Below are 13,613 nucleotides of genomic sequence, written 5' to 3'. Positions count from 1 at the left end.
ACTAATTTGCTTTTAATTTTACAAGCTCACATGCAGAAGGGACTTGCCTTGTCTCAGATGAGACACTGGAGTGTGGATTATTGAGTTAATGCCAAAATGAGTTAAGATTTTGGGGGACTGTTGGGAAGGCATGATTGGTTTTGAAATGTGAGGACATGAGACTTGGGAGGGGCCAGGTGTGGAATCATACGGTTTGGCTCTGTCCCCACCCAAATCTCATCTTGACTTCCACATGTGGTAAGGTCCTGGTGGGAGGCAGTTGAATCATGGGGGCAGGTCTTTTCCGTGATGTTCTCATGATAGTGAATAAGTCTCATGAGATCTGATGGCTTTATAAGGCAGAGTTTCCCTGCACAAGCTCTCTCTTTGCCTGCTGCCATCCATGTAAGACATGACTTACTCCTCCTTGCCTTCTGCCATGATTGTGAGGCCTCCCCAGCCACGTGGAACTATAGGTCCATTAAATGCTTTTTCCTGTTTAAATTACCCAGTCTTGGGTATGTCTTTGTCAGCAGCATGAAAAAGGACTAATACAGAGCATCACCAGGAAGTCTGTAAAAGTTTAACTCAAAGATTCAAGTGAATAAAGGTGCTGAATGCTGTTGAGGCCTGAGAAAGGCTATGCCAGTCTGCTGCCAATAAAACTGATGTGATGTAGTAAAATTTATAAATGTTCAACAGTCCCCCCTTTTTTAAAAATAATCTTTCTGATATCTAGCCTACATTTCTGATTCAAATTTCTTTTTCTAAATGAAGTTTTTTCTTATTATAAAATACAATTTCAATGTATAGAACAAAGAAAATATAGATAAAAGAAAAAGTATACATGATTATACCACCTGGAGATCATTACTGTTAACACAGTTATATAATAAATATAAGCATTTTTTAGAACTATAATTTTATCCTGCTGCGTCCTCAACACCTAGAACAATGCCTGGAACATAAGTGCTCAAATTCATAATTGTTGAGTGAATCAGTTAAGACATGTATGTAATAATTTTCTTTGCATTCACCACCCATTTGAATAAGAGGTCTCCCTTACTCTCACTAATCCTTATGAGCCCTCAAAGAGAAAAGGCACACTTTAATATTTTGACTATCTTTCCCAAAAGCAAAACCGAGCACAAGACCTTAAGAGAGGCTGACTAAGCCCAGGTGCAGTGGCTCATGCCTGTAGTCCCAACACTTTGGGAGGCCAAGGTGGGTGCATTGCTTGAGCCTAGGAGTTCAAGACCAGCCTGAACAACATGGTGAAACTCAATCTCTACAAAAAATACAAAATAAAATTGTGTTTTGGATTTTTGTTGTTGTTGTTGTTGTTTTGGTTTGGTTTTTTCTTTGGTCGTGGTGCACACTTGTAGTCCCAGCTACGAGGGAGGCTGAGGTGGGAGGATTGCTTGAGCCGGGGAGGTCAAGGCTGCAGTGAGCTGTGATTGTGCCACCGCACTCCAGCCTGGAACACAGAGCAAGACCCTGCATCAAAGGAAAAGAGGCTGCACAAACAGAATTCAGAAGTGCGTAGAGCTTTTGCATGTTATGATCAACTTAGCAATCTGAGGATCCTCCTGAATTTTAAGCAGCAGGATTGGGTGGTTGGCTCATATCAGCTTGTGTTCCAGTGTGACTCCTAGCTTGCTTTCATCTGCCTGAAGAGTAAGCCCCATTTGTTCTATTATCACATCATCTTCTGCTTCTTCCCCCAAAATGCATGTCTATTTGTGTTTCCCTTACTGAGGAAGTTTATACTTATCAAAACAAATTTCATGTTACTTTTCATTGTACCACTTTTAATTTAGCAACCAACAATTAAATAAACAAAAATATCCTGGTTTTATGTCTTTCAGAATTGAAAATGCTCCAGCTCTAATTCAGTTTATAGCTTGCTTGTAAATCACTTGAGACAAATTGTTATCACTGATTTTGATTGAGTCATGTGTCCCACGCCCTAAATATATTTCAAAGATTATTGGGTAGAAAGAGGTAAAGCAAATCTCATTACTAAATCAAACTGAATAAATTACATAATAATAATAATATATAATAGTTTTACTAGTTTTAAAACTGAGTGACTTTGTACTGTGTCAATTTAGCTAAGCCAGAAATATGTTTCCCAGAATTCCCTTTTCAGTATGGTTCTGAGTTAGGCCTTTTCACAAGAGAAATTTACATAAGATCTGAAAGGCAGACATGAGAAGCAGCTATATTTGCACTCCAGGGGACAGTATAAGTCCAAGTACTGCTGCAGCTCATACACATTGTCTCATCTGTTGACTCACCTTGTTGGTGTAGAGCACAGCCAGGCCTATGGTCTTTCCAGTTCCAGCTAGACTGTTCCTTCAGCATCTTCAAATCCTAAAGCAGGAATATTTTAAAGGTGTCAGCTTATCCTGTAGGTCACCTAAATGACCAAGGCTGGCAACCAGGAAAGACAGATGCAAGTTCCAGTTTGTCCTCATGTGTTCCAGTTTGTCACTACAAATTTGTTTTTTCCTCAAGGATTCAACTTTTTTCTCTTCTGTCCATTTTATCCTTCTTCCTCCATTTTATGTCAATCTTCCCTTCCCAAATTAGTAGTTTAAAACAATGAACAATTATTATCTCACACATTCTGTGGACCAGGAACTCCAGAATCATTTGTCTGAGTCCTCTGGTGCATGGGCTGTCACTAGGCTGCAAAGTATTGGCTGGGGCAGCAGTTCCATCTAAAGGCTCAACTCAGTGGAGGATCTGCTCTAAGTTCAGGCATGTGATTGTTGACTGGAGTTGGCTCATCATAGGTTGCTGGACTGAGGGCCTCATTTGCTCACTGACTGTTAGCCAGAGCCTCCCTCAGTTATTTGCCACGTTTACTCAAATTGCAGCAGCTGGCTTCCATCAGAGCAAGCAAATGAGAGGGAGAGAGGCTCAGGAGAATATACGCGGAGTCCTCTTGTAACCCAATCTCAGAAGTGACATCCCTTCACTTTGTTTATATTCTGTTTGTTAGAAGGAAGTCACTAGGTTCAGCCAGTATTGGAGAGGAGGGGATTGAAAAAGGCCATGACTACCACAAGCAGGGATTGCTGGAAGCTATCTTTGAAGGTGCCCACCACACCCCTTCAAACAATCCTTTGAGGCATCTTGCATGTGTTGTACAGAACTTCTCTCATAAAAAGTAAAATTTCTAAGAATCTTAAGTGCATTTTCTCAGAGCATCTTTAGAGGAAAGATTTGTGACTGGCTATTGTCTAGTGGACTGGATTATGAATTCGTATATGAAAAATCATGAAGTTTTTAAAAGAAATGTATCAGCTTGAAATAAAGAGGCAGAAACAAGCTGAAAAGAGGCATTTCTACCATCAAATTTTCACCGGCATCAAAGTGGCTAAGATGCCTACTCAGTTGAAAAATCAGCTATATCTTATGGAAGAGGAAGGATGGCTCAGAAGGCAGAACCAAGATTCTAAATAGTGCCGCCATGAGCTATAAAGAATGACTCACAGGGAGTAGGAGTGAGTCCTAAGCCAAGAAAAGCTCACATGTGTCTGGCCAAATTTCAGGATTACCATAGACTAGTTATTGCTTTGTGCCTTCCATTCTCTCCTCCTAATCCAAGTATCTGGTGTGGTCGGCCTTTGCTTTTTACCGCTCAATGTGTGACTGTCCAGGCAGATTACCTATTTACTTATTTCACAGGATTTTAGACTTAAAATAATGTATGGAAGGAATTACACCTGAAGAGTGTCATCTACACTTAAATTAGATTTAGATGACATGACCCAGGACCATGAGCCAGAGCCTGATAATATTTTTAGGGAGGCTTTTGGGAAGGAATAAATTTGTTTTTCATATGGGAGTAATATAAGTAATGTGTGGCCAGAAAGTGAATTGCGGCAGTTTTAAAATTTGTTCACAAATTCTTTAAAATTCTCTTCATTAGGAAGTTAAGTCTATGTTCTCTCCCCTCAAATCTGGGTGGGCTTTTGTTTCCACCAGCAGAGTGTGGGAGAAGCGATGTTATTTGACTTCCAAAGCTAATTCATAAAGGACAGTATAGCTTCTGCTTTGTTAGCTAGAATAATCACTGTAGGAGCCCCGAGCTGCCACAAGAGAAGTCTGACTAGTTTGAGGATGCCATTATGTGAGGAATCCAAGCTATGGAAAAGGTATGTGTAGGCAACCTGGTCCTAAGTCCTGTCTTTGAGAAGTCCCAGCCAGGTAGCAGATACGTGAGTGAACAAGGCTTCAGGTAATTCTAGCTCCTAGCCACTGAGTCACCGTTAGTCTTTGAGTCTTTCCACCTGGTTCCCCAGATATTGTGGTGCAGAGACAAGCCATCCTTGTCATGTGTTGTCTGAATTCCTGACCCACGAAATCTAGGAGAGTAACAAAATGGTTGTTCTAAGCAACTAAGTTTTGGGGTAATTTGTTACACAGTTATAACAACTGGGACTAAGCCATGCAAAACCGTCAGAGCTAAATTGTGAATAAAATGTATATTTAAATTTGGGTGATGGGTACACTGAAAACCAAATCACCACCATTATGCAATATACCCAAGTAACAAACATGCATGTGTGCCCTGAATGTAGAATTTTTAAACAAGAGAAAGATATAAAATAATAATAATAATAATCATCATCATCATCATCATCATCATATTGGAACCCTCAGGTAATTTAAAAATAAAATGAGCATCTCTTTGTAAAAAAAATGCATATTTAAGGCCAATAAATAAAAAAATTTTGAATAAAGTCAACTATCTGTGTATTTATAATTATTTTAGTATCTTGTATGAATGACTTAATAGATATAAATACTCCTAGTACAATGCCTAGCAATAAAGAACAAGGATTTGTTATTGTGCCCAAAGAAATATAGATATATACTTATTTTCAAATGTTTATTACGAATGACCTACTAGTAATAATATTCTGGCACAAGATTTCAAAGCTTTAAATGTATATCTCCAAGTTCCAGAAGAGTAAAGCTGAGGTTTAATGTTCAAGGTTACACAAATCTGGGCAGAGCTGGAATTCAAGCCCAGGTTTTTTTTCTTCTTCTTCTTCTCTAAATCTCTTACTTTTCACTACTACACTATCTTTTCTTCAGATGTGTTTATATTTAAAGAAGGCATTAAGGACCTATAATTATGAAAAGTTGGTCCCACTTGGAAGAAGCTCAAGGATGAAAAATTAAGTTTACATCCTAACTAGAGAGATAGGGAATGATTTAATGATTAGGAAAATGATGGGTATGCATATATGAGGGTAATTTTCCATATTTCCCTGTATGTGTGTATCTTTAATTCATAAAAATTAAAATTTAGGTTAACTTAACGAAGCACTTCACTTTAGTGAGGGTTAACCCTTCATCTCATACACCGAAGTTTTTGATCAATCATTTTTACTTCATGATTTAAAAGAAAAAAAAGACAGATACTGGATTTGATAAGTACAATTCTGCATACAGATACCAATGATACATAAGATTCAGGACTAAATGGTTATTAAGGCCCCTTTAATTTTAATAGAGACAGTAACAGTAGCTCCCGTCTATGCAGCAATGGTTATTTCACAGATACCGGGCAAAAGACTCTCTACGTAACTTAATCCCTGAAACAAGCCTCTAAGTAAATATTACTTTACTCTGCCTTTTTCTATGAATGAGAAAGCTAGTACTCAAAAAAGCGAAATCACTTTCCCAGTTAGGAAATGGTGGAGTTGGGATTATTCAATGGTTCAGTCTCTCATTTCTTCATCTTTTAAAGTACTCTAAGGAAACAATAAAAAATCACATGGGAGGATAACACATTGACATGGTCAATCACAGGAAAAATAAACCTGTAGTACTCTAACTTGGTTATTTCTATATATGTAGGGTTTTAAAAATTACAACTATTGATCTGCTTTGAGAATATCATTCCTATTATAACTGTACAGTTCTAATATCCACCCAATACATAAATTTTCTATCTTTATAGGTTGGAAATTTAAAAATATATACATGGAAAAACATACAGTACAAACCAACCAAATTCAAATAAAAATCTTTAAAAACTCTTAGAAATTCTTTAAGCAGGTTATGTCAATCCTATTAAAAATGATTATTCTATGTACAATACATAATCTTTAAAAATACAGCTCCAGGAAACAAAAACTCTTTGGTTCAGCAAAAGGATTATAAATGTGGAAATCTAATTTGTTAAGGATGCACCTTTCTGGATTGGGCTTCACTTATCTAGCTTAACTCATTAAGGAAGCATATAGCTGGCTTTTTTCTGGATGATGAAATTATGAGTGGGGACTGAGTAGAGGTTCCTTTTGACATAGAACATTAACATATGAAAATATAACCAGAAGCTTGAATAATCCCGGAACTTATACAGTATTTTTACTCTGCTAGATTTAAAAAATACAGAAAAGTCTCTGCTTCTCATTCATTTTGGAAGGAGGGTAAGGGAATGATCATGGTCAATACATACAACCATTCACCAGTAAAGTTCTTAGGTACTAGGTCCCATGCTATTGAAACTATCCTACTTACTATTTGGGAGATTGCAAGGAAGGGATAGGAGGGATGCTGTTGTCCCTTTTACTTCTGAAATCCTATCACTTTTCTGGTGGCTTGCCTGTCTTAACAATCTAAATTTATAAACACATCCATGACTCAGATGTCTTTAAAAAGAGCTATTAACTCAGCAGTGACTACAGTGCATCAACATTTGTCAATGGGATTTATATTAAAAATTAACGATTCTATACAATTTTGGTTTATTAATAGCAACAATCACAGAATTTTTCAAAATACCTCAGATTTTCAAAGAGTCAGCAGTCTTACCTACTAGAATATATTTTCCTTTCTATTTACTGGGAGGCAAAAGCCTTCGCAATTTTGTTCCAGCACGTTTTCTACTCTGGTTGTGAAAATATTTTAGCATCATTTAACCACACATTGTAACTATCTTTAACAAGGACTTTCGAAAAGTCTCTAAGGTATCACTGATCATAAAGGAGAGAAAATATTTCTTGCTTTACTTTTTTTTCTAAGTTCCCCAATAGAAAATAATTACCTGACTGGATTGATTGATTCAGTTACTTTAGGAAATGGTGCCACTGACTATTGCTCAATCTTGCCTCTCCCTGGACTCATGTCAGAGGCGTATTAATATATTTTCAGGTTAAAAGCAGGTGAAAGTCAGGAGGTTCTGTTGGCTACCATGGTTTCTGCAAACCACCATTTTAAGATACCACCATGCTTATATGAAGTTGCTGAGAGCTGGGGAGCTCTCCAAAATTCACCATTGTTTTTCCTTCTATTTGTATGACTTAGTTATTCAAGGGCAAGACCCTTTTTAAACGTTAGTAGTACTCAAACGAGAAGGATATGATTGGAATGGAACAATAGATAGCAGAAAAAACTGCCACTTTAACAAAAATGGCTCTGATTGTGGAAAGGAAAATGGGGTAGCCTCTAGCAGTTGAGAAAAGCAAATAATGTAATACATCAATAATTCACAGCATCTAAATAAGACACTATAACTCAGAACCACATCCACACCATTCTCCTCTTCCCATTGTGCAGGAATTTCTTTTCCCTAATGGTCTTCCAAAGATATTATAATACTCTGAAAAGAAAATAATGTGTTGGATTATTGATCCTTGAGGTCCTCTTCTGTAGTGTACAGGCAGTAATCAACTTTTCTTCTGTCAGAAGTCTTTATCCCAGCCTGATAGCTCATCTGGAGGCATTCCCTTTTCAGGAGGATATTTGTCAAAGTAGCTGTGATCTATGGGTCCCTTGAGCTAATATAGAAATAATTAAAACAAAAGGAAGAATAATGTTGACCAAGCATGCTATCACATATGGGTAATGTTTTTTATTTCAGAGCACTGATTTCATACTGCAGCCACTTGGAAGTTACATACAAGAAAAAAATGACCAATTATCATTCTTGAGTCCTAGTCTCAGCCTCATGAGATCTTCTCTTTACAACCAAATAGATTTGGTCACCAGATAACATTCAATAGTAACTACCTGGCATGAGGAGTTTTCCTAAAGAAAAAGTTCAGAAATAGGCCAGGCGCTGTGGCTCACGCCTGTAATCCCAGCACTTTGGGAGGCCGAGACAAGCAGATCACCTGAAGTCAGGAGTTCGAGACCAGCCTGGCCAATGTGGTGAAACTCCATCTCTACTAAAAATACAAAAATTAGTTTGGCATGGTGGCACACACCTGTGATCCCATCTACTTTGGAGGCTGAGGCAGGAGAATCACTTGAACCTGAGAGGTGAAGGTTGCAGTGAGCTGAGATCACACCACTGCACTCCAGCCTGGGTAACAGAGTGAGACTTTCTCTCAAAAAAAAAAATAAGTGACAGAAATGATGTCTATTTATTTTTTTAATTGAAAACTCTTTTAAAATCAAAATCTGCTAGCGTTCTTCTTCCATTATATAAGTTTCTCACCAATCCTGAAATTTTTATGGTTAATTGATCCATATAAAGTATTCAGAATGCCAAAAAAGGAACAATTCAGAATATTAGTGACCCTGTTGAGAGAGTGAAATTATGCTGGTATTAAATTATTTCACAAATAAAATGATTTCTAACTCTGCTTTCAAACAAATGTAAGTAATGCCTAACTGAATGATCAGCTGAAAAATCATTAAAAATATTATTTATGATAGATCATAATGTGGTGGAGGAACAGAGCTAGAGATCATTCAGAAGGAGCTCAAAGTGACATCGCTGTAATAAAACCCTCCATTCCCACTTATATATGTGAGAACACAACTCTTAGAACTTGTATCTGCATAACAATAATTTTAAAAAGGAATAGAATTGATGCTGAATCTGATTCCATTCTTCTAATAAATAATATCTATCCATAGATACATGAAATAATTTCTTCTCAAAAAATGTTTATTTAATAATTACCTTTAGATATTCATAATATATTTATGCCATTTGACACTGCATGCCATAAAAATGTAATTATAACAGAATTCAGAAGAAATACTGGTGTTATCACAAATTTTAAATCTAAAATTCAAAGGCATTTAAAGAATGATCAAGAAAGATTGTCAAGCAAAGAAGCATTTTACATTAGGATGAAATCTTATAGGGAACATAGAATGAAAATATGATGATATGATGAAAAGGAGTGATACAATATTTCTGTCCAAACTTTATAAGTGGCAGATAGGTATTAAATCTCAATGGTATTTAGATTATAGTAGACATGTTTAAAGGAATGAAGTAACAGTAGTGTTTTATTATTATTATTATTATTTTTTTTTTTTTTTGAGACGGAGTCTTGCTCTGTCATCCAGGCTGGAGTGCAGTGGCGTGATCTCAGCTCACTGCAAGCTCCTCCTCCTGAGTTCACGCCATTCTCCTGCCTCAGCCTCCTGAGTAGCTGGGATGACAGGTGCCCGCCACCATGCCCGGCTAATTTTTTTTTTATTTTTAGTAGAGACAGGGTTTCACCATGTTAGCCAGGATGGTCTCGATCTCCTGTCCTCGTGATCCGCCCGCCTCGGCCTCCCAAAGTGCTAGGATTACAGGCGTGAGCCACCATGCCTGGCCTAGTGTTTTATTTTAAAATGTCAATATTTACAACATACTGGAAATCATATTCTCCACAACTACACTTTGATGAAAAAAAGTCAGATAGCAATCTACCAATGTATAAGAGGAAATATAGATCTTTGCAATCTTTTGGAAAAAACACTAACATAAACTTAGTAGTATGTTGACCTAGATCATTCCTGAGTCATTCTTCCTCCCATGTTAGCTGAAGTTCTGCTGCCTCTAGAGCTGCACTATCCAATAACAAAACCATTAGCAACACGAAGTGACTGAGCACTTGAAATGTCGCTCTTCTGAACTGAGATGTGCTGTAACAGTAAAATTCACTTGGGATTTAGAAAATTTATTATGGAAAAATAAACATAACCTATCTCACTAATATTTTATATTGATTATATATTGAAATAACATTTTGGAGGTATTATGATAATTAAAACTATTTTCACCCTTTTTCTCACCTTTTTAAAATGGCTATTAGAAAATCTTAAGTTACATACATTGTTCACACCAAATTTATACAGTCATTTGTCAGCCTGAACAACACTGACTACTTTGGGACTTAAGTGGCACTGACATGTATTTGGTTCTTGACAGGTAAGTTAATATCCATCAGCTAGGCAGTACTATTTAGTCCCTATAATCACAATTACTAAGACAAACTCACTTAATTTAAAATAAAAACTGCTTTTAAAAAAAACACCCAAAATCTGTTATGGGCATATACATACACACACATCTAAAATCTGTGTACAAAAACAAATCCCTGGGAAAAAAATAAAAAAGTAATATAATAAATACAATACCTCTCTTTGCAAAGGTGATGGAAGGCTCCGTGCTTTCAGTCCCTCCCAATTAAAACCATTTAACCACCTGAGAAATGAGAAAGGAAGGAAGGAAGGAAAGAACGAAGGAAGGAAGGAAGGAAGGAAGGAAGGAAGGGAGAAAGAAAGAGAGGACAAAAAGGAATATTACTTGGATGATAAACTATTAGCATGTCAAGTTATCTGCCATGGCTTTAAATAGCACTTACACGCTAATTATTCCCAAATTTCTATTTCCAACCAAGACCCCTCCATCAGCTTACAGGCTAAGGTCTACAATTCTTATTCATCTTCTCACAATTAGATGTCTAATAGGCATCTGGCATGTATCATGTCCGAACAGAAGCTTAAAATGTTCTCCACCAACCTCATCTCAATTCTTCCAGTTGCTCAAACCAAAGCTCTTGTAGTTGTTCTTTGCCTTATATCCTATCTGAGTCCATGAGCAAATCCTGTCAGTGCTAGCTTCACATTCTATCTATATTCAGTATCTGGCCAGTCTTCAATACCTTCACTCTACTAGCAAGGAACCAGCCGTACTTTTGTGCTGGAGATAACTGAGCAGCAAGATTGGTTGTTTATAGCATAAGTCAGGTCACAACATGCCTCGGTTCAATACTTCCCCACCTTTTCCATCTTACTCAGTGTAAAAGGCAAAGTCTGTTCCATGTCTTTGCTGTAACCTATAAGGCTTTATAAAATCATTGTTTCTACCACCATCCTTCCATTACCTTACCAGTGTATTACTTTTCTCTTTCTTTCTCCCTTAACTCATTTATCTTCTCACTATTCTCCTAACCAACTAGGGTTGTTCCCACTTTAAGGCCTTTGTACTCAAGGCTGGATTGTTCTTTCTCTAGATTTCCATGTCTTATTCTCTCAACACCTTCATGTCTTTTCTCAAAGTTCATCTCAGTGAGATCTTCCTTGGCCATCCAATCTAAAATTGAAACTCTCCCCCACCAACACACACACACACACACACACACACACACACACACACACACACACAAGCTTCTTATCCTCCTTCCCTACTTTATCTTACCCCCTTAGCATCTATAGCTATCTAACATACTACTTGACTTAGTTATCGTGTTTACTTTCTATCTCCCCACTAGAAAGCAAGCTCCATGAGGGCAGAGATTTTTATCTATTTCCTTTTCTCTGTGCCCCAGCACTTGGAGTAGTGCTTGATATGGGACAGGGGCTCAATAAATTTTTGTTGAGTGATTGAATGACTCTGCAAAGAAACATACTTAAGCAGAAAAAGTATTTTACAGTAATCTGTGAAAATATGGGATTAAGCGGAAGTTCTTTCATCATTGCTTATGCATCATTAATCTAAAAGGGCTGATCTGATCTTCATATATTTCAAGTATATATTTCAAGCTTGATGGTCTAGAAATATAACACCAGGAGTCAGGAGGCCTCATTTCTCTTGAACAGAAACAATCTACTCTGTCTCTCAGGATCTTATAATAAGAACATGAAATCATGCTGTTCTATAGCCACTGATCTTTTCTACTGGCACACTGAGGTCAGCTCAGCCAGCCAACCAATATTTATGGAAAGTCAGCTTGGTCTCAGGCATCAAAAAATGGCCCTGATAGACTTGCTTGATGCAGGGTTATCACAAACCTTCAATTTGTAAAAGATAAAATATCTGCAAGGTGCAGTAAGTAAAGCAAAGTGCGATCAAATAAGGTATGCCTGTAACTGAAACAAATGTTTCCTCTTCCTGTCAGGAAAGATTTAGTTGTACCCTACAAGTATATCAGCCTTCTTTTAAGGTAGGTGTTGGGAGACATGACTGGTGCCTAGTTTTAAATTAGCTCTTACATACAAGATACCAGAGCTCTGTAGCTATTTTTGGGAAAGATTATTTAATATAGAATGGACAGATACATACAACTGTATTGTTTTTAAATACAAAATTAAAGTGACTAATTCTCTAAGAAAAAAAAGTTTTACTTTAGAAGGGACTAAGAAAATCTGATGCCAAACTTTAGAAAGAAATTTGTTTGTTTGTTTGTTTTTTAATTCTAAGAATATACTGAGTAGAGAGGCTACACAGCTTAAAGACTTGTGGAAGGTTTTAAGATGTTTTTGTTTTGCTGGGAGGTGACAGAAAAAAGTCAAGTAAACAATATAAATTATTAAATTAATTTCAGACAGTAGTAAGTACAAGGAAGATAAAAGAGAATAAAGTGGTAGATGATGTCGGGAATAGGAACAGGTTGGGAAGGGCTGCTTATAGCTAGCGAAGTATTTGAAAAAGTGATATTTGAAAGAGCCAGAATGAAGAGAAGGGAGAACCATGGGAGGATCTGTGGCAAAGCCCTTCCAGATGGAAGGAATGAGCTGAAGTGTAGTGAATGCAGAGGAAACTAGAAAAAAAAAATGATGTCTGAGAAAGAGCCAGAGGCTAGATCACGTACAGCTTTGCAGGCACAGTAAGGAATCAAGATTTCTACGTGTAGTGAAAGAATCAGAAAGCTCTAAGTAAATGACACCAGCTACTTTTCAAAAGATACTTCTGGCTGCTTTAGAGATAAAGAAAGACCACAGGGGCCAGAATGGGATGGTGATGCGTCCCTGTGATTAAAGGCAGGGAGACTTTCAGAAGGCTGTCACATTGCTCTGTCTGTTGGCCATACCAGAAGTTAGGCTCTTCCACCTTTCTCACTCTCTTCTCATCCCCAGACTTGGGTTTGGCTTAGTGCTTGACTGGATTTCCTATTACAAGTCTAAGCTTAGCAATAGAAAAGGAACGAAAAACAGAGAGCAGACACTAGTGCATTCCATTTCAGATGCTATTCTAAACCAAAATATCATTTTGCCATAAGCTGCTGAAACTCCAGTCAAAAAGTGAGAGTCAGACTGCAACCCAGCTGTTTTATATCCCTCCTCTGCCCTTGCTGTAAAACCACAGAAATCCTCTCTTTGTTCTACCCATTGCTTTTTTGCATAGACTGAGCCTCCACTTTTAGGGATTTCTAGGTACACAGTTCTATGGATTCTTTTCTTTTGTCACCAAATATGGCAACAATTCCTTTTAACATATTTTACAATGCTCTCTACCCTGAGGTGCCTCATAAATATTAATAAAAATCATTACCATCACTCTACTGAATCAAACAGCCCATGTGTTGCTTACAGAGTACTTGTTACAATCTGACTTATCACAGTACTTACTTAACATGCATGGCTATTCACTT

General features: G+C 37.2%; 1 protein-coding gene across 4 annotated transcripts in view; it reads right to left on the bottom strand.

The window, feature by feature from the left end:
- Positions 1-5,485: 5,485 nt before the first annotated feature.
- PRKG2 (protein kinase cGMP-dependent 2) overlaps positions 5,486-13,613 on the bottom strand; it is a 126,922-nt gene continuing 118,794 nt past the window's right edge. For all 4 annotated transcript variants that reach the window (XM_057302079.2, XM_003832268.5, XM_008957652.4 and 1 more), the window contains 2 exons: positions 10,378-10,444; positions 5,486-7,787 (listed from right to left, as the gene is read on the bottom strand). In XM_057302079.2, coding sequence (XP_057158062.1) covers positions 7,692-7,787; positions 10,378-10,444 — 163 coding nt within the window. In that variant the 3' untranslated portion in view covers positions 5,486-7,691. The remainder of the gene's footprint in view (positions 7,788-10,377; positions 10,445-13,613) is intronic.

Source organism: Pan paniscus, chromosome 3, assembly GCF_029289425.2.
Source record: "Pan paniscus chromosome 3, NHGRI_mPanPan1-v2.0_pri, whole genome shotgun sequence".
NCBI classification, from domain to species: domain Eukaryota; kingdom Metazoa; phylum Chordata; class Mammalia; order Primates; family Hominidae; genus Pan; species Pan paniscus.
This window is presented reverse-complemented; position numbering and strand designations above follow the sequence as displayed.